At 33.1% G+C, this 22,239-nt stretch overlaps 1 protein-coding gene across 25 annotated transcripts in view; it reads right to left on the bottom strand.

The window, feature by feature from the left end:
* Sec31a (SEC31 homolog A, COPII coat complex component) overlaps positions 1–22,239 on the bottom strand; it is a 63,679-nt gene that overhangs the window by 32,309 nt on the left and 9,131 nt on the right. For 11 of the 25 annotated variants that reach the window (XM_058583424.1, XM_058583425.1, XM_058583426.1 and 8 more), the window contains exons 4-14: positions 21,065–21,263; positions 19,025–19,120; positions 17,884–18,024; positions 16,284–16,426; positions 12,004–12,103; positions 9,153–9,314; positions 8,822–8,974; positions 5,066–5,302; positions 3,958–4,032; positions 2,391–2,429; positions 1,817–1,894 (exon numbers count right to left, since the gene is read on the bottom strand). In XM_058583424.1, coding sequence (XP_058439407.1) covers positions 1,817–1,894; positions 2,391–2,429; positions 3,958–4,032; positions 5,066–5,302; positions 8,822–8,974; positions 9,153–9,314; positions 12,004–12,103; positions 16,284–16,426; positions 17,884–18,024; positions 19,025–19,120; positions 21,065–21,263 — 1,423 coding nt within the window. The remainder of the gene's footprint in view (positions 1–1,816; positions 1,895–2,390; positions 2,430–3,957; positions 4,033–5,065; positions 5,303–8,821; positions 8,975–9,152; positions 9,315–12,003; positions 12,104–16,283; positions 16,427–17,883; positions 18,025–19,024; positions 19,121–21,064; positions 21,264–22,239) is intronic. The other 14 variants (XM_058583430.1, XM_058583431.1, XM_058583437.1 and 11 more) reach the window with 3 other exon arrangements.

The raw sequence follows: 22,239 nt of genomic DNA, 5'->3' as shown, positions 1-22,239 counted from the left end.
GACTGGGACTGCAGATTGGTGCAGCCAATTTGGAAAGCAGTATGGAGATTTCTTGGAAAGCTGGGAATGGAGCCACCATTTGACCCAGCTATTCCCCTTCTCGGTCTATTCCCTAAAGACCTAAAAAGAGCATGCTACAGGGACACTGCTACATTGATGTTCATAGCAGCACAGTTCACAATAGCAAGACTGTGGAACCAACCTAGATGCCCTTCAATAGACGAATGGATAAAAAAAATGTGGCATTTATACACAATGGAGTATTACTCTGCATTAAAAAATGACAAAATCATAGAATTTACAGGGAAATGGATGGCATTAGAGCAGATTATGCTAAGTGAAGCTAGCCAATCCCTAAAAAACAAATGCCAAATGTCTTCTTTGATATAAAGAGAGTAACTAAGAACAGAGTAGGGATGAAGAGCAGGAGAAGAAGATTAACATTTAACAGGGATGAGAGGTGGGAGGGAAAGGGAGAGAGAAGGGAAACTGCATGGTAATGGAAGGAGACCCTCAGGGTTATACAGTGGAGGAGGTAGAGAGAGAGGAGGGGAGGGGAGGGGAGAGGTGGGGAGGGGGGAGGGTGGAGGATGGGAAAGGCAGCGGAGCACAACAGACACTAGTATGGCAATATGTAAATCAATGGATGTGTAACTGATGTGATTCTGCAATCTGTGTATGGGGTGAAGGTGGGAGTTCATAACCCACTTGAATCAAAGTGTGGAATATGATATGTCAAGAAATTTGTAATGTTTTGAACAACCCACAATAAAAAATTAAAAAAAAAAAAAAAAGAGATTTCTTCTCTGGAAATGCAAATGATGATTAAAAGAATTCTTTATAGACTATTCTTTGGAAAGTTCTGTGAAAATCAAGTATACTTGTGGACATCTCTTGCTTTTATTTTGTAAATTTTGTGTACTTCCAAAAAAGGATTTGAGGAGAGTTGCAATGGTAGATGACATATGCAAATGCAATAATCATGTATAATTATATAGATATGGACAAACTGAAAAGAAACTCCTTTTTCCTTATTACCAAAAAAAAATAAAAATAAAAAAAAATAAATAAATACATTGGGAAATTATTTTTATATATAGTAAATAGTGATACAAAATATTCTACAGTCAGGATATCCCTATATCACAATGAGCAATGAAAAGTCAAAGATGAGATGAGAAACAAGAATTTGTTGATTAGTTTTTTGAGATGAAATAAAACTTGAAACAAAGAAAATTATAGGATTAGTATATAGTGGTTAAGAAAACCTCCAGAAAAATCAAAAGGAAAAAAAAAAAAAATCAGTGATACAACTCTGTGTTCAAGGACTCTTTAATTAGTTATAGAAATGATCAAGCACAACTTAAAGATACATTTATAATAAATCATGACAGTTTAATGAAATATTCTTTACTTGGACTCTGACTTCAGGACCAATTCAGAAGCCTATGCCACCAGTAGTGGGCCCTAAATTGGAAGGTGCTAACAAAAACCCTTTAACTTCGCATATAATGCAAAGTGGATTTCTGAATAAAATCTCTTTTTCATTTTGGTATTCTGACAGTCATCTGACAAATTGTGTCAATCTCTCACATCAACAATGAATTTTAAACCTTCTAATCCAGAAGTCAGGTCAGAGACTTAGAATTTGGCATATTTTTGTCAGTCTAGATAAATAGATTTCTGTCCTAAATATACCTGAAACAGTATACTCCAACTTATTTTACAACAAGTAGTCAAGAAAATATTCCATTTTTTAATGTGAGATAACAATTATCACATACTTGTCCAATATAATATAAAAAAGAGTAAGTACCTCTCCCAAGACCTGCTCTTCAGCAGCAGGATTCTCCTCCCCATCACTCTGAGTTACTTGGTCAGAATCTTTAAGAGCCTTTGGTACACAAAACAATTACAGAGGAAGTTGAAGAATGTAGCATTAAAAAGTTATTAGTAACAAGGAAGACAAAAGACCCAAACAAAAACACCCAGAGCTAGTTTGATCATAAGAAGCAACATAGAGTAAATTTATTTGAAAAACATTAGAGGAAAAGCAAAGAACTACCACTAACAATTACTGTTAACATCTTCCCATTCTTTCCTACCAAACCTCATCTGGCACCAAAGATCTTTGCCTTAAGAATGAGTAGTTACTTTTTCTGTTTTTCCTCTTTAACAAAATTCAAATATGCCAAAAGCTAGGAATGCTCTACCAGGTAAACTTAAGCTATTTAAGATGAAAACTATGAATTTACTAAATATCATATCTGAATTGGCATTTCTTTTTATATCACAAAGCACAAAACATAAACTTCTTTAATTACACATAGTTTTTTGTTATGATTTAACCAAAATTTTAGAAAGTAACTATTTTTAAAAGATCTTCTTACCACATTGGATCCATCCACTTTGTTCAAGGCCAAAGCAATCTGAAATAAAAATAACAACTCACCTACTAAATGGAATTCTATTTCAGGGTATCCAGCAAATATTTACCTCTTCATTCTCATTGACAAAAATCCATAATAGTTTTCACCAGGGATAGTATGTTTAAGAAGACTAACATCTGGGCTGGGGTTGGGACTCAGAGGTAGAGCGCTTGCCTAGCATGTTTGAGGCACTGGGTTTGATACTCAGCACTTCATAAAATAAAATAAAAATATTGTGTCCACCTATAACTAAAAAATAAATATTAAAAAAATCCTTTAAAAAAAAAAAGACAACTAACATCTATGCTGAGTTGATCCTAAGTGATTCTAGTTTCATTTGCTTAGAGTTCTATTGTTCAGATGTCATCCTATTCTGCTGTTCAAACACAAAATGAGCCTCAAAACAAGTATGTTTTCTTCTACTTTGTTTTAAATAATTATAATTGATTTTTAAAAATATTTCTCCAGGTACTCATTATGGAAAGAATTGCTATTAAAAATATTTGACAATCAAATATGATTTTCTCTTTTTTTTGCTATCAGGCATGTAATAAACTTTCATATTAATCTTTTGTGAATCTAGAAAAGTTACAACATCAACAAATTTAGGTTAATAAACTTGAGTGCGGTGTCACATGCCTGTAATCCCAGAAGCTCAGGAGGCTGAGGCAGGAGGATCGAGAGTTCAAAGACAGCCTTAGCAACAGCAAAGTGCTAAGCAACTTAGTGAGACCCTGTCTCTACATAAAAACACAAAATAGGGATGGGGATGTGGCTCAGTATTTGAATGCCACTGAATTCGATCCCCAATACCTCCTCAAAAAAGAAAGTTTAGGTTTATAATAAAGCTAACCATAAAAACTCTAAAGGAATGAGCAAAGACATACCCACATACCATACTGGGACTGTGATATGCTAGATTTGTCTGATGTTGAGGAAGCATTAATCTGCACCTAGAGTGCATAGAATTACAGAGACACTGTAACATTGACACTGCTTTCAATGTTTCCACAATATATTTTTACCATTACTGATGCTGATGTCAACAGTGTGCAATAATAATTAAGTCACTTTTTGAGAACATTACAAATCTGCAATATGATTTCCTTATTTTAAAAGGGAATCTTTTTTAAGAATTTGAACTATTAAGCAAACAACCTGAACTTTTTATTTATTCAGATTCAATACAATAAACACTCTTGTTAAAAAATATTTACTATTTATTATTACACCAAATCAATACATAATTTGGTCATGTGCTAATGGCATTAACATAGCTAGGGTGGAAAATTGTGACAGCCTGAAATAGTACCATTTTTCTCACTTACATTGTATTGAACTTGGGAGATCTATAGTAGTGGCTAACTATTTTCTGGCAAGGCCACTGTTTACACACTGCATTAAAATCTCACATATTATTTCCAAAGTTTGATACTCACAGTGCCTTATCTATTAAGGCCCAACTGTTTCTGACAATGAACTTTTGAAGAAAGTTTAAGAATAGTCATTTAACTTTCCCCAAGTTTACCTTCTTTCCTAGATCATCTTTCCTATATCCAAGAAGCTCAAGGTATTTTCCACGAGAATCATCCTCAAAATTCACCTTTTAAGAAAAGACACATCTTTGTAACAAAAACCTACATTGTTAAATCCTAACTTTTATAAGAACTGATCAAATTCCAAATAAAAAAATTTAAAAAACCTAAAATCTGTTATGTATAATCCTGAAGGCCCACTTACTAGAAAGGGATCCAAAGAACAGTTTATACTACTAACAAATTATACTGGTTGAATATAGCTTATGTTTGATGTCTAATTTTAATGAATATAAATTAAAATCATGTCCAAGGGTCATATGAATGCATAATTCACACTATATGAAACATTCTATATCATAAAACTCTCAAAATTCATACTTAATTACAAAATATAAATTGTACAATTTTAGAATTAAACTTTGTTGTATTCAAGACTGCTTTTCCTTGGAAAATTCAGTGTTAAAAAACAGACATTCCAGTGGAGGGAAAAATGACCAACAAGGAAATTCTATTTGTTAGTCTATTGTCAAAAATGCAATTGAGGGCAAAGGTTTTTAACCCGAGCTCTAAACTCTTCTTTAATAGGAGGATGAGAGATACTTCTAGACTCTGTCCTCTATGTGTCTTCTCTTTTCCCGTTTTCCTTAACTAGATTTACTATAGATATTAAATATTTTATTCCCCTTATAGTAAGCTTTATAATCTATTTTTAAAAAATATTGTTTTACTGTCATCTTTTTTCCTTAAATATCTCTATTATATTGCCTTTAAAAAAAATAACTGTATTAAGTTTGTCAAATTATTGAAGGAAGAACGTCTGACATAAGAATTTAAGTTGAGTGCTCTTTGTGAGGTTTCTCAAATTTCATCATGAATTCCAGCAACTACACTTTACCAATTGTTTCTTTAATAGGAAGACAAATTTAGAATATAAGAGAAAGAAAAGGGAGGTACCGGGCAATTAAATTGACCAAATTACATTATGTACATTTATGAATACCTCATAATGAATCCCACTATTTTGTATAATTATAAAAAGAATACGAACAGTTAAATTTATAGATAATGAAATAAAGTGGTTTTAAATATCAACTTTACCTTCAAGAAGGACCACACATTTTTCTCAAACTCGGTCTGAGAAGCATCAATTTTTTTCTGGCAGTAACTGATAAATCCTTGTGACTGCATGACCTGCTGTAGTTGGTCTGATCGGTTAAGAAATTCCTTTTCTGTTACCACTTGACTAATGAACACATGCTGCTGCTGCTGCTGCTGCTCAGCTCCCTGCTGAGACTGAACTTTGACATTCTCAAAAGTAACCAGTTTGCCTCCAAACTGTGGAAGAATGAGTGAAATCCATTTTAACCACAATGACATGGTCAAAACATATGTATACTATATACTTGCTCAACTAAAGAAATGTGGCCTACACATATACCAATTTGGATAAAATTAGCTAATATATTCTCCTATGCTCCATAATTTTACTCCAGGCTTCAATTATTATTATTCATCTTCAGAACCCACCTCCTGAATGAAATGTACTATTTACTGTACGTAATATCTCAGTCAATATATTACCTTAATATGGTAAGCAGTTATTATCTGATTAATATATTAATAAAAAATATATAGAAAAAAAGAAACAACCAAATTTGGTTTTCACACTGAAAACTTCTGTACAAGGAAATATAGACCCTTTCCCCACCCACACAGTGCTGGTTCAAATAGGCACATTCTAGGAAAGCATAGGTTACAGTCTTTTTTTTTTTTTTTTTGGTGGGGGGGTATATTGGGGATTGAACCCAGGGGCACTCAACTACTGAGTTACATCCCAGCCCTTTTTATTTTTTGAGACAAAGTCTCACTTTGTTGCCCAGGCTGGCCTCAAACTTGCAATTCTCTTACCTCAATCTCCCAAGCAGCTGCAAATAGGTATGTGTCAGTGCACCTGGCAGATTATGTTCTTTATACAAATTTATCTTATTAAATGTTTGTTATATCCCTTCCAAAATGCATATGTTACAACTTACATCTCAATATAACAGTAGGAGAGGTGGAGCCCTTATGAATGAATTAACAACCTCATAAAAAGACAGGAGGAAATTAGCTAGCCTCTATTGCCTTCAGCCATGTGAAGATGTAACAATCATTCCCCAAGAGGATACAGAAACAAGTTGCCATCCTGGAAGCAGAGTGAGCCCTTACCAATTCTGAACCTACTGGTGTCTTGATCAGAATTCAAGCCTCCAAAACTGTGAGAAATAAATTTCTATTGTTTACACATTATCTAGTTCATAGCATTTTGTTATAGCAGCAGGAATGAACAAAGAAGAAAATTATCTCAACATAATAGAGGCCAAATATGGAAAGTCCATAACTAATATTATACTCAGTGGTAAAAAAATATATATAAAAGCTTCTCCACTAAGACTAGGAACAAAGTAAGAATGCTACTTTCACCACTTTTCAAGATAGTACTAGAGTTCTAGCCAGAGTAGAGAAGTAAGAAAAAGAAATAAAAGGCATCACAATTAGAAAGAGGTAGCTGGGAATAGTGGTAAAACCCCATAATCTCAGTGACTTGGGAGGACTGCAAGTTTTGAGGACAGCCTGTGCAACTCAGTAAGACCCTGCCTCAAAATGAAAAGTGCTGAGGATGTAGTTCAGTGGTACAATACCCCTGGACTCAATCCCTTTTTTCCCAGGAGGAAAAAAAGAAGAAGGAAAATTAACTCTGTTCATAGATGACATCTTGTATAAAAAAACCTAAAGATACCACAAAATAATTAAAACCAATAATAAATGAATTTGGCAAAGTTGAAGGAACAAAGTCAACACACAAAAATTAGCTGTTTCTATATACTAATAATCAGCAATGCGAAAAGGAAATTGAGAAAACCATCCTACTTATTATAGATTAAAAAAAAGATTTAGAAATAAATGTAATGAGGAAGATAAGTTGTACATGGCAAGTACAAAACAAAACAAAACAAACAAAAAAAAAAAGGTAGAAACAAATGATATCCTGTGTTCATGGATTGGAAAACAATATTATTAAAATGTCCATACTATCCAAAGCCATCTATAGATTCAATGCAATCCCTGTCAAAATCACAATGAGGTTGTGCGCAGTGGTGTCCAACCTATAATCCAAGCTACTCAAGAGGCTGAGTCAGAGTATCATTTCAGCCAAGAAGTTCGAGCCCCAGCCTGGACAACAAAGTGACACGGTCTCAAAAATAAATGAATAAATAAAATCCCAATGGAACTTTTTCCAGGAAGAGAAAAAAAAAATTCTAAAATTCGCATGGACTCTTAAAAGGATGCTGAATATCCAAAGCAATCTAAAGAAAAAACAAAGCTGGAAGCCTCACACTTCCTGAGTTCAAAACTTATTACAAAGCTACAGTAAATCCACAGTGTGGTATTGGCACAAAGACAGACATGAAAACCAGTGAATCAGATGGAAAACACAAAAATAAATTCATGCATATATGGTAAAATGATTTTAGACAAGGGCACCAAGATCACACAATAGAGAAAGATAATCTCTTCAATAAATATCTAGTTTATGAAAACTGGACATTCACGTTCAAAAAAACAGAGTTGGACCCTTACTTTATATCATATACAAAAATCAACTCCAAAATGGATTAAAAACCTAAATATGACACTAGGTACTATAAAATTACTAGAAGAAAACAAAGAAAAAACTTTGAGTCAATAGATTTGCAATGATTTTTGGATATGACACCAAAAAAATAGTCAACACAAGCAAAAACAGATAAATGGGACTTTCTTATAGCAAAGGAAACTGCCTTAGTCTACTTTGTGTTACTATAAAAGAATATCTGAGTCATAGAAATTTATGAACAAGAGGACTTATTATAGCTTAAAAGAAAATATTTAGAAATAAATGTAATGAAGAAGGCATGTGTCACCACACCTCACAGTTCTGGAGGCTGGGAGGTCCAAAATCAAGGTCCTGGCATCTGGTGAGGGCCTTCATGCTGAGTCACCCCATAGCAGGAGGCAAAAGATATATAAATGGCCAACAAAAAAAAGATGCTCAACATCGCTAATCATCAGAGAAATACAACCTCATGAGACATCCACACCCATTATGATGCTACTACCAAAAAAATAAATAAATAAAAAGCATGAAAATAGTGTTGGAGTGGGTGTTGGGAAACGGGAACCTCTGCTTTTTCATTTACTTGCGCGCACATGCATGCACTCTATTTATTTATTTATTTTTTTGGTACTGGGGATTGAGCCAGGGTGCTTTATCTCTGAGCTACATTCTCCAGCTCTTTTTATTTTTGAGACTGGATGTTACTAAGTTGCCCAGGCTGGCCTTGAATTTGCAGTCCTTCTGCCTTAGCCTCATGCCTCCTGACTAGCTGGGATTACAGATGAGTCACCACACCTGGCTCACAATTTAAAAAAAAAAAAAAAAAAAAAAAGTAAAGTAGGTTCCCACTTTCTTTTTTTGGGGTGGTAGTGGGTGGGAAAGTACCAGGGATTGAACTCAAGGACATCAGCCACATCCCCAGCCCTATTTCATATTTTATTTAGAGATAGGTTCTCACTGAGTTGTTTAGTGCCTTGCTTTTGCTGAGGCTGGCTCTGAATTTACAATCCTCCTGCCTCAGCCTCCTCAACCACTGGGATTACAGACGTGTGTCACCGTGCCTGGCAGGTCCCCACTTTTTTCTAAGAAAATATTTTGAATGATGAACATTCCACAAATCCATCTAAAACCCAAGTTTTTCCATCTGAATGATTCTATAACACTTCACTATGAAAACTTCTTTGTTTCTATGAACCATAAAACCAAGATGCACCTACTGAGAAGGAAGCACCAACAGGTCTTCGGATCCATCTGGGTGGCTTCTTCAGAGGCAGTACTATACTATGTTGAGTTGTCTGCTGCGGAATTTGTAATGGAGGAAGCGGCTGTCCTGTGCCAAAAGGATCAAGATTCCCAAAAGATGATGAAAGCTTTTTTTAAAAAAAAAAAGTATGAATCAGTAACTTACAAACTATGATGCATTTTTTTCAAGTCATACCCAAGAAAAATTTTTGATAATTATTCAATAAATCAGCATTATTGACCAATCATCTTTGTCAAAATAATTATATGATTTGTTGTTGTTGTTGTTTTAACATTTCCTATTACCTTGTCAACTTGTTTCTGCCTTAAACCATCTGTGCTACCTCCCATGATAGAATAAACACTGATACGCCCATCAAAGGAAGCAGCTGATAAGACAGCAGGATTTCGAGGACACCATTGAATATCAAAGCACCACTGTGTGTTGGTGGGAAGTTCATATAACACCTAGGCCAAAAATGAATAAATACATACATAAATAAAAATAAGCAACAAAAGTCAGAAAACTATCCAGTCACTTTATAACCCAAATACCTGAATTAATGTGGTCAACATTACTGTGGTTAAACATTTTATTTTAGAAAGTATTTTTAGCCAGGCAAATTAATCATAACATTTCTTTAAAATACAAGAATGGCTCACTATGATGGTCTAGTAAGCTAAACTAGAATGCTGCTTAACATTTAAGAAAGATTTAACAAGCACTCCCCCTCTACCTTTCTTTTGGGTACTAGGGATTTGAACCCAGGGGTGCTCTACTTCTGAGCTATACCTCCAGCCCTTGTTATTGTTTTGAGACAGGATCTTGCTAAGTTGCTGAGGCTGGCCTCAAACTCATGATTCTTTTGTCTTATCCTCTCAAGGCACTGGGACTACTGGTGTGTACCATGGTGTCTGGCTAAACAAGTACATCTTTAAAAATAGAAGGTTTTTTTCTGATTTCGAGATGGTAGTGGTAGATATGTTTTAAAAATCAGAACACTTTATCATTGGTGTCTTGTCCAACTCTTCTTGCCTGGCAAAATTCAAACAATCATATTTAGGTTATTTGAAGACCAAATTTTAAAATCAATCTTGAGAGGGAAGAATTCACTGAGAAATCTGGGTTTTAGCCAAAAGAGAAAACATATACATACTACTCCTAATGCTAAAGAATCCCACTAAATTTTAGCATTAACAACGTTCTTTAGAAGGAAAACAACATGGAAAAACTACCAAAAATGGCTGCTGCAAAATCTTGAAAACATTATATAATTGTTGCTAATTCAAAGTAAGTAAGTAAAAAAATAAGTAAAAAAAAAAAAAAAAAACAAAGTAAGTGTGATAGTGACTGCTATTTATACATGCATAGGTTTTAGGCCTTAAGAAATAAGTCAAATGACCTTAACTTAGACTTCATGTAATATTTTAAATGTTAATAAGAAGACAAAAGTAAGTGAAAAAATATTCAGGTTGCTCATGTCTTTGACATGTATAGTGATTAATAAGACATGCAGTCTCATGGAACTTAAATCATTTGTCTATTACTACTTTGCAGTTAAATATGAATTTCAATTTTTAGTTTCAACATGCACTAAAAGTAGATTCCTTTAAATCCAAACACATATAACTAATCACATGCAAACATCCATTTTTAAAAATTTATGCATTTTTTTTTTTTTAGTTTTAAGTGAAAACAATATCTTTATTTTTTTATTTTTATGTGGTGCTGAGGATGGAACCCAGTGCTTCATGCATGCTAGGCGAGCACTCTACCACTGAGCCACAACCCCAGCCCCAAACATCCATTTTAATAAATTCATATACCCTATAAGAATAATGACAAAACAGTAAGTTTCATGTACTTTGAAATTACTTAGAAAGGCAAAGTGTAAAAAGAAAGATATTTATTTGATCTACAAGCCATAGGAAGTAAAATTTATTATTGTTTTAATCTTCTTGTTTTCCCTAACTTGAATGCTTATTTATTCTTAGATATCACAATTCAAACACTTGAAACCAGAAATGCTTGTTTTATTTTAATAATACAGATTGAAATCTGTAAAAGAAATTGTGGTTTTTTTTTTTTTTTTAATTATTACTGCAATGCTGGGGGCTAACTCCAGAAACTTGTATGTGCTAGACAAGCACTCTACCACTTGGCTATAGTATTCCATCGGAGTAACTGCAAAAGCACTTTCAATAATCTATCTGAATATAGAAAAAAATAAAAGCCGAAAAACTATAATTAGAATTTATGGTCCAAAAGAAAAAGGTAGGGAGCTGGGTGCAGTGCACAGGCCTGTAATCCCAGAGCTGGGGAGGCTAAGGCAGGAGGATTGCAAGTTCAAAGCCAGCCTCAGCAACTTAGTGAGGCACTAAGGGACTCAATGAGACCCTTCTCTAAATAAAATACAAACAAAAAATGAGCTGGAGATGTGGCTCAGTGGTTAAGTGTCTCTGAGTTCAATTCCTAATATCAAAAAAAATAAATAAATAAGGTAGGGAAACCATACAACTATTAAGAAATAAAACTGTATGGTATTTATGTAAAATTTCCATGGGTAGGACATACAACAAATATTATATAACAAAGTATTATACTCTTGATTTATCATTCAGAAGACAGATTAAAAAACTACTGATTTCCAAAAGTCAAGATGATCTTCAAGAACGGAAAAGCAGAAAAAAAAAGACCCAAACCTTGAACAATTCTACAATGAAGATAATGATTTACAGGAATCACATGTGAGATAAATCAAACTAAGTATTACTTTTGGGCAGGGTGGAGGGTGGGGATGGGCAGGGGGCAGTGTAGGGACTGAATGCAGAGCCTCATGCACACTAGGCCAATGCTCTACCAGGGCGCCACACCCTCAGCCCACAAACTATTTCTGAATCTAGGTAATAAATAAATTTTATTGGAAATCGTTTCTAGTTGCAACAAACTAGTTCAATGACTAATTTTTCTGGTTGAAAGAGCTTAGATAATATTCCTGATAAAATCTCTACTAGATTAATCTTTCACAACCACCTCTATCTACTTTCATATGTCTTTAATTATCAGAATGCACTAAAGAATCCATATAAAATTTTTATTTATCTATAAAACAGTATTCCAAGGGCTACAAAGTTAAGAAGCATCTCTTTCCCATACCTCTCCTGTGTTTGGGTTAGAGCACAGAATCTTAGCATCTTTTCCACAGCTCAGTAACAATTCAGGGTCTGCCATGCTCCAAGCAATTGCCAAAATCCCCCTATTAAAAAACACAAAGGAGAAAAAAAACACAAGATGAGAAAATGTTCAATTTTGAGAAAATCAAATTATTTTGTCTAGACTTCAGAGACTCACACACTGCTAACAGAATTGTAATTTAGTGTAATCTTTCTAGAAGGCAAGTTAGTAATGTTTATGTTCTTTGATCATTACAAAGGCAAAGGGTATTCGATATAGTGTCCCTGTATAGTAGCAAAACATAAAACCATATACTCAACAACATGGACTAAATAATAAAAATTATAGGCTATCTTTTGAAAGTGCAGATAAAAATTGTGTTGTAGAGGAGCTGCAGGTATAGCTCAGTGGTAGACACTTGCCTCCCAAGAATAAGGCCCTGGGTTTGATCTCCAGCACCTCAGGGGGAAAAAAAAAAAAAAAAAGGGCTAGAGAAATCTATTCCTTACCATTACACAATTTCTACTATATAGGGATTTTATATATATATATATATATATAAAAAATCCCTATATAGTAGAAATATATATATTACTAGATATGCATAATAAAACGACCTCAAACTTGCAATCTTCCTGTTTTAGCCGCCCTACCAGCTGGGATTACAGGCATGAGTCACTGTGTCCAGTAAAAGGTTGCTTAACAACAACAAAAAAAAACATTTGAAAATATTTCTCATCACGGGACTAGGGTTGTGGCTCAGTGGTAGAGCACTTGCTTGCACATGTGAGGTACTGGGTTAAATCCTAAGCACCACATATAAATAAATAAAGGTATTGTGTCCATATATAATAAAAAAATATTTTTTTGAAAAAAAAAAAGAAAATATTTCTCATGAAGAAAGAAGTATTATAGATCTAAATTCCAGAGATATACTTTATAGCTCTTTGTGCTACAATAATTTTTGGAAGTTTTATATCCAGCATATAATAAAAGTTTTATTTTTGGTATAAGTTCTGAAAATTCAGATTAGCATGAAGAAAATAAAAATTTCCTGTATTCCACTACCCAGAGAAAATCACAATTAATACTTCGTCTTTTCTATATTCATATCTATATTGTTTAAAGATTCTATAAGAAATTAGAATGAAGCCTGAGTATTCCTCAGCCAGGCATAGTGATGCATGCCTTTAATCTCAGCAACTCTGGAAACCAAGGCAAGAGGATCACAAGTTCAAGGCCAGCCTCAGCAACTTAGTGAGATCCTCAGCAACTTACCAAGATCCTATTTCAAAATAAAAAGTTAAAAAGGGACGGGGATATAGCTTAGTGGTAAAGCACTCTACGGTTAAATTTCTAGTATTAAAAAAAAAAAGGAAGAAAGAAAAAAAAGTTTTAAGTATTTTTTAAAATAAAAGCATACAAAATTGGGGGTCTGAGGATGCAGCTCAATGGTAAAATGCCTGGCTACCATGCATGAGGCCCCCAGATCAATCAATCACTAGCACCAACACCAAAAAAAAAAAAAATTAGTATTGCTCCATTCTCCTGAAAGCATTATAACAATTTTTTTTTTTACCTTTTAAATTACCTAAAATAAAGATAAGCCTTGTTATCAACATATATATTTAGTGGGTTTCTCTTTCCCCAAAAGTTTTTTTTTTTTTTTTTTTTTTTTTTTTGATACTAGGAATTGAACCCAGAGAGGCTTTGCCACTGAGCCACATCACCAGCCTTTTCAATTTTTTTATTTTGAGACAGGATCCCACCAAGTTGTTCAGGGCTTCATTTAGTTGCTGAGGCTGGCCTTGAATTTGCGATTCTCCCGCCTCAGCCTCCTGAGTTGCTGGGATTGTACGTGTATCCCACAAGCCTGGAAAAAGGTTTTTTTTTTTTTTTTTTTTTTAATATTTATTTTTTAGTTGTAGTTGAATGCAATAACTTTATTTTATTTAGTTTTATGTCGTGCTGAGGATCAAATGCAGCATCTTGCACATGCTAGGCGAGTGCTCTACTACTGAGCCACAACTCCAGCCCAGGAAAATGTTGTTTTTAATATGATATTCTTACAATATAAGACCTTTCATAATCAATAAAATATGGAACTGGAAAGGGAATCAATGTGTCTAAAGAATACTTTCTATTTGCAACATTTTTTAAAAGTTCAAACCTTTGTAAAAGTTATATGACGGTGCGAAACTTTTATACCTGGATTCACTGATTGAGCCACATTTACTTTGTCTTTCCCTCCCTCTTTACATATATGTAGATACAGGTTTGACTATTTGAAAGTTTATTGCAAATATCATGACATGTCACTTCTATACTTATTTGTTGGAATAAGAATATTCTTCTACATACATAACTACAATTCAATTATATACTCAAAATATTTATTATTTATATGCAATATTACCACATTTTCCCAATCACATCAATAATATACTTTATAATTCTTTCCCCCTTTCAGAATCCACTCAATAATTTTAAGACCTGTCCTGGATCCAATCCTCAGCACCACAAAAAAGAAAAAAGAATTTTTAAAACACTCAAGAATGCCTTTGACTATAGAGCTGGAAGAAAAGATAAAAGATCCAATAATCCTGGGGCTGGGGTTGTGGTTCAGCAGTAGAGCACTCAGCACCACATAAAAATAAATAGATAAAATAAAGTTATAAAAAAAAATTTTAAAAGACCCAATAATCCTAATCTGGGGCTGGAGCTGGAGCTCTGTAGTAGAGGACTTGCCTAGCATGTGTAGGGCACTGATTTGATCCTTAGCACCACATAAAAATAAATAAACAAAATAAAGAAATTGTGTCCATGTATAAACTAAAAATAATAATAATCGTAATCGTTCATTTATTAGAGGAAGGAAACTGAGTACTAGAGATGCTGATTTGGTCCTAGCACCCACCATGGTGTTTTGCTAAATTATGGCCACTCCTTATTTTGGTGGTAGTATGCAACGTTAAGAGAATAGACTTCAGACTATTGGTTGGAAGCAGGCACCTGAGTGGTTAAGTGATCTTAGGCAAGTTTAAAACTTGTTGATTTTTGATTTCTGATCTAGAAAATGTGACTAATAATAATATCTCCACCACAGGATATTATTACGAGGATTAATCATAATAACATGTAAAGTGCTTTGTATATTGTATACTTAGGTATTATGTGTCAGGTGCCCTCCCATCATAATATGAAGGCAGAAAATTTTATTTGCTTTGTAGAATGAATGAATTCAACCTTAAATAACACAAGAAAAATATTAAAACTTCTCAGAATAATCCTTTTTTTTTTTTTTTTACTTAAAATCTAACTAAGTATAACATTCAAATAGATTGACACAATCAAAATTGAAAGCAGAGGGCTGAGGATGTGGCTCAATGGAAGAGTGCCTGCCTGGCATACATGAGGCACTGGGTTTATAAATTCCCAATAATTCAATTAAAAAAATAAAATAAAATAAAATAAAAAAGGAGAAGCCTTCTAATTTCTCAAAATGTTTACTTTTAAATTAAAACTTAAAAATATAACTTCTAAATTGTTGCTTGACATGAAATTTCACAGAAGATTCATCTTCAAAAGTATTATGACCTATATAAAGATCAAATTGTAAGGCTGGGATTGTAGCTCAATGGTACAGCACTTGCCTCACATATATATAATTTTATTTATATATATTTAATATATATAAACCCAGTGAGACACTGGGTTCAATTCTCAGCACCTCATATAAATAAATAAATAAATAAATAAATAAAGGTCCAACAATTACTAAAAAAAAAAAAAGATCAAATTGTATAATAAATTTCAAGGGTTGTCCCAAAGTACTGCGGCATACTAGAATTTTGATCTATTAATTATTGTTTGAAATAACTAGTAAAAAATTTGTTAACGAAGAATTCATGCTATTATGGTATGTACTGGCTACTATATACATTTGGTAGAGAAAATCAGATGACAATTGCTTAAAATAAAAAGAAATCATTTGTATTATCTATTATGAGAAAGAGATAAAGTAGATTCCCTAATTTAAAAAATAAAACAAAATTATCCAGGTGGCACACTGGTATGTGTTCCACTATAATCCTAGCTCCTCAGGAGGCTGAGGTGGGAGCTTGAGGAGGAGATAGCCAAATTTTAGGCCAACATAGCAATACCCCATTTAAAAAATAATAATAATAATCAAATAATTTGAAGCAGTAACCAAGTATTTAGAACATGAAGAAATCAAGTTCCTTGAAATAGTAGCATGATACCTGGCATGGTTTTCCAGGACACGGAGTGGAGTAGAGGCAAATCGAAGATCCCACATCTGAATCACCGGCAATCTGTCATCCTCAGAAGCAAGGACCATCTGAGTAGCAACATCAGGATGCCATGCCAATCCAGAGCAATGCATCTGTGAATAGTTAAGACTCACATTTTATCAATCACATTACTTTATAATAAGCCAAAATGAAACTCGAAGAATATTCCTTTATTGAAACAAACAGCAAAAAACATCAGCTCAGGCATAGTTTACTTCTTTTTGAAAACCCCAATTTAAAGCTATTAAATTTGATCAAACTGTCTTAAACATATAAAGACTCAATGTTTTCACCTCATCTAGCTATTTGAAATATACAAAACAATTTTGGTTCAGAATAATTCTATATCTAAAATGAGGTTTGTTTTTTTTTAAATATCGTCTTTATTTTATTTATTTATTTTTATATGGTGCTGAGAATAGAACTCAGGGCCTTGCATGTTCTAGGCGAGTGCTCTACTGCTGAGCCACAACCCCAGCCCACTAAAATGAGTTGTTTTTTTTTGTTTTTTGTTTTTTTTTTTAATGAACAACAGAGATTTATTTCTCACAATTACAAAGGCTGGAAAGTCCAAGATCAAGGGGATGGCAGATTTGTTATCTATCAAGGCTAAAATGAGTTTTATTGCAACTATTTTAACTAGAGAAAAGACTTTATATAAATTTAAACACTTTCACAAAATGAAAATAAGATTTTTTAGTAGATAAGACTTTAATTAAAAAAATCTATAACATCATTCCTTTAGCAGAAAAATGAAGGAAAAATTTCTTAAGCAACAACCATCATCTAAATTTCATGAGATAAATTAACGCTGTTACTGAGAATTACCCAAAGTTTAGATTCTATAAAACAATTTCTAAGATGAATAAAATGCTTACTGTATGCTTTATTCCATTGATAACTTTTCTTTTACAAGTCCAGATCCATTTGAAATAACAATTCTGAAGGAATATTCTCCTAGACAGTTTTTTGTTGTTCTTCTAAAATTATATATGCATTCTGACTTATGCAAACTTGAAAATGTTGAACAAAACAAACAAAAATAATCTCTCAATTATCTAAATTATTTTATAGAACCTGATGACACAAAAAATTTAAAGAATTTGTAAGGTTGAGAATTTAATGTATTATATAGCAGTGTCTACTGAGCCAGTGGGACAAAGATCTTGGCTTACTATGGCAGTACCTAATCAGAGGAAGAGACAAAATCAGGAGTTTGGAAATTACAAATTCACACTCTTAAAATTTCTAGCAGGAAAAATTTGTACAGTCCTATGAAAAGCTAAAGATGAATTGTAAAGTTGCTACAACACTTTGGAACAGCTACACAAATAGTATATTACGGAATAAATCCTTAGATTATCAAACTCTCTCTCTACCATTAATAATACCCAACATGATTTATTAGAAATTTTATTATATTCCAATATGACTGAATAATAAAAATATAGGATTTGACTTAACAAAAATTTGTCAACTCTGACAAAGAGTATAAGAATACCTATAGCAAAAATAACTTATTTTCATCACAAATTAATCACACACTTACCCTGTTGCTATGATCACTGACTTTGATGATTGGTTCATTTTTTCTAAGATCCCATACAGTGGCCCTGCCACTGGGACTGGCTGATGCTAAAATATGCTGAACTTGTCTGTTCCATGAAATGCAGCTGATATCTTCTGGGGGCTATAAAAAATAAGCTATTTTTAAAAACCATTTCCCTATTATAGTAAAATCTAATTATATGACCCTTGATTTTAAAAAACTGATTATTTAAAAATCTGATCCATCTAGTCTACAAAGTTATTTTATATTTACACAATCTCATCATATACAATGTAGTTTATAGTGCTTGTTTAACAGTGTTTCATTCAACAAGTATTTATTGAGTTCTTTATTTGTAAATGCTACAAGGTAAATAAGACTACAGAATAGATGCTGTCGAATAAAGCCAACAATTAGGCAGAGAAAAAATTATCACCTGGACCACAAGAAAAATACCTTTACAAATGGTAGAATATATGCTATCATTATGCTAAAATGTTAGGGCCATTTACAATGGCCACTCAAAATTGGTGTCCAGAAAACAAGAAGAAACAAGGTAAAGTAGGGGAAGACTGCTCTTATCCAACTAAATTGATGATGTTTGGATGATTTTTTTTTTTTTTTAATTGTACTGAGGATTGAATTCAGGGCACTCTACCACTGAACCATCTCATATCCTTAGCCTTTTTTTTATTTTGAAACTGTCTGCTAAGTTGCCAGGGCTATCTTGGAACTTGCAATCTTCCTGCCCCAGCTTCCCAAATCACTCAGATTACAGGCATGCACCAGCATACCAGGTGAAAAAGAGTATTTTTAAGTAAGGTTGGCTGCTCTTAGAGTAGAAAAAAATAATAGAATAAAAATAAAACCATACCTAAGAAAATTATCAAGGATTTTTGTCCATTTTGTTTGCTATTCTATGCCTACTACAATGAAATGTGTCTAGCAAGTGGTAGGCACTGAATAAATATTTACTGTTAAAGGACTCACTGATATTTTGAAGAAACATTTATTAATACTTTACTGAAGCAAAATCAAAGACATTTTAACAATGATTTGTATGGAAAAAATCTTAAAACAAATAAGTTTAGAAGAACTACTTTGATTTCTTTCATCATATTGATCAAAATCAACAAAATACCTGTGTTTTGGCTCCTGGTGTCATTGGAGTTGCAAAGTTGTTTAGATCCCAAATGTAGATTTCAGATTCATTAGCACCAGAAGCTACCAGATTAGTCTGTAACCAAGGAATAATTTATAACCAAATGGCATTTGTGAATTAAGAGAATTCAGAATAACTCAGTTCAGAGCTAGAAAGATGTCAGTTTCAGCATAATTTTCCTATTTAACTAAAAAAGCAAAACACATATGCATGATTCCTAAATAATTATGTACAATTCTTCACTAAAAGATCTTTAAAAAACATTTTATAAAACTACTTATAAATATGTCCACTGAAAATAAAACTAATTCTTAATACAAGGCATTACAAAAAAGAACAATTACACGGATAAACAATTAATTTTGTAACCATGTAGGGATTATTGTATGTGAACTTTACATCTCTGAAAGGAATTCTAATTGTGGGACACACACACACACACACAAAAAAAAAAACGGTCACCAATTATTGCTTTCAGAAATAGCTAAATCCTTAAAACTGTGACATCTTTTTCAGGATACCTCAAAGTCAGCTTCCACAGCTGGACCAGTATAGTAGTAAAATCTATTGCTTAACTCTTCACATTTTTCTAGTTCTTGTAAACTAAATTTGTTCCAGGTGGCAGTATTTCTAGGTTATTTCTGCTGCATACCTTTTAGGTCTAAAAGACCCTAAAACTGTAATATTAAGTACAAGAAGATAATGAGCTTCCTATATTTACCTTCATCCACTATTATTCACTCATAAATTCTTATATGAGCAAATGCCATATAACTATAAAAAAAGAAGACTTTTTCTTCTGTAGCTTCTTCTTCTTCTATAGCTACCTATAGAAAAGCTACCTTTTATCAAAAATCAGATGATGTTTATTAAAATTTTTTTAAAAATTAACTAGCCACTGATGTTTAATACAACTGAAAAAGGAATTAACTAGCTAATCTATAAAGAGTAGATACCACACACAAACTATAGAAATGAAAAAGTTTTGAGTTTCTGCATTTCTATACCCTTCTCATAATATGAGAAGAGATGAACTATTTGTTTAAAAATTTTTTCTGGTTATTATAATCTAGTATTCTATTAATTCAAGATCTTTATTAACCTATGCATTTATATAATTACTATTCAGTAATGTTTGTGAACAGTACAATGTTAACTGCCTATTTGTTAAATTTGTATTATTTGGATAATTTCTAATTATTTCATAAGGCAGTAATCTTTTTGTCACAAACACAAAATTTCTTAGTTAATAAAATGGTGACTTAACCAGACAATGTAGTATCAGCCTAATGGTGACTTAGCATAAACTTTCAAAAGGCAGAATTTTCAACTCTGGGGCTCCTAATGTTTAAAACTGTCCACAGATAGCATGACACCTTTAGACTTCCAGAATTAACCTGTTAGTCTGATCCCCTCTTGGAATTAGTGTCATATCCCCTGATCTCAACTCTGATCCCACCATTCTTTTTTTTTTTTTAATTAAAAAAAATTTTTTTTTAGTTATAGTTGAACACAATATCTTTATTTTATTTATATGTTTTTATGTGGTGCTGAGGATTAAACCCAGGGCCTCACACATGCTGGGCGAGCACTCTACCACTGAGCCACAATCCCAGCCCCCACCATTCTTAAAACAAATACAATCACTCATCAACCATATATGCACATACTTTTTTGTTTTGTTTTTTAAGATACAGGGGACTTAAACCAATCAGGGCCTCACACATGGTAGGAAAGTATTCTACCACTGAGCTACATTACAACTGAGCTACATACCCATTCCCTTTTTATTTTTTGAGACAGGGTCTTTATAAGTTGCTGAGGCTGTCCTAGAGCTTGCAATTCTCCTGCTTCAGGCTTCAGAGTAGCTAGTATTATAGGTGTGCATCACCATCCTCTCAGCCAGGCACACATTTTTGGGTTTTTAACTCCAAGGCTGAGGCAGAGTAGACTCATAAACTTATGCAAAATGAACAACACATTTTAAGAATTATGAATGAATGTCAAACAAAGTCAAACCTGAAAAATGTTCACATCCAATGCTCTCACTGGACCAGTATGTTTATTATTCTGGGCAATCACAACTTCCTTGTCTCCAGCTATAATTTTAGAAGGATCATAAAGAATAATATTTCCATTTTCACCACCTGCAATCAGAACTCCAGAGACATCTCCTTTGGAATCCATCTTATGAGGCCCCCAAATCAACTTGTGGTACCTTTAAAAGAAATTAAGTAAAAAACAACTCATTCTTGAAGTCAAATAAATGTAAAAAAGAATTAAAAATTACATATTTAATTTTTTTACCTTTCATAAATACTAGAAAAACATTGTTTTTCTTGCATGCCTGGTCATTGTGTATAACTCTGGTAAAATAGAATTTTATTTTGTATTTATAGTCATACCTACATATTCCCTAAGAAGTAAAAACTCTTACAGGGGCAATATAGTAGAGCAAAGTTTACTTGAGTTCTGTGTCAAATGATATGGGCTTTAGCCAGGCGCAGTGTTGCATCTCTGTAATCCCAGCTATTTGAGAGGCTGAGGCAAGCAATTTAGAGACTAATTTGTGAGACTCTGTCTCAAAATAAAAAATAAAACAGGGCTGGGGATGTGTCTCTGTGGTTAAGCCCCTTTGGGTTCAATCTCTGGTACAAAACAAAACAAAATCTCTCTCTCTATATATATATATATGCTTTAAAATGATCTTACTATTTAGAAACTGCAAGATTCTGGACAAGTTACTTAATCGTCCTATGTTGCCTTTAATTCACCTATAAAATAAAGCTAACCAACCACGTTTATGTAAAAATATTACACTCTACTTGACAACAGAACTGGTCACTAACATGTAGGCTGTTAAACAGTGAAGGTGTTAGCTAGGTATGATGGTGCATACCTATAATCCTAGCAACTTGGAGGCTGAGGCAGGAAGATTTCAAGTTTGAGGCCAGCCTCATCAACTTAGTGAGACCCTGTCAAATAAATAAATAGGGTTGTGGGTTTGTATCAGAGGTAAAGTACTCCTGGGTTTAATTCCCAGTACCACAAAACCCAGAACAATAAAGGTGTTAAGCAAGTTGCCTGAAATTTTCTAAGACAAATAATGTATTAACAGTAGAAAGATGACAAAGAGTTCTATGGTAGCAAGAAGAAAAATTGCTAGATAAAAGAGATATCCAGGGTTCCCAATC

The sequence above is a fragment of the Marmota monax genome, unplaced genomic scaffold (assembly GCF_021218885.2).
Source record: "Marmota monax isolate L192 unplaced genomic scaffold, Marmota_monax_Labrador192_F-V1.1 WCK01_AAM20220418_F8-fsc00128, whole genome shotgun sequence".
NCBI classification, from domain to species: Eukaryota; Metazoa; Chordata; class Mammalia; order Rodentia; family Sciuridae; genus Marmota; species Marmota monax.
Note: the sequence above shows the minus strand (reverse complement) of the source record. Positions and strands in the feature narration are given on the sequence as shown.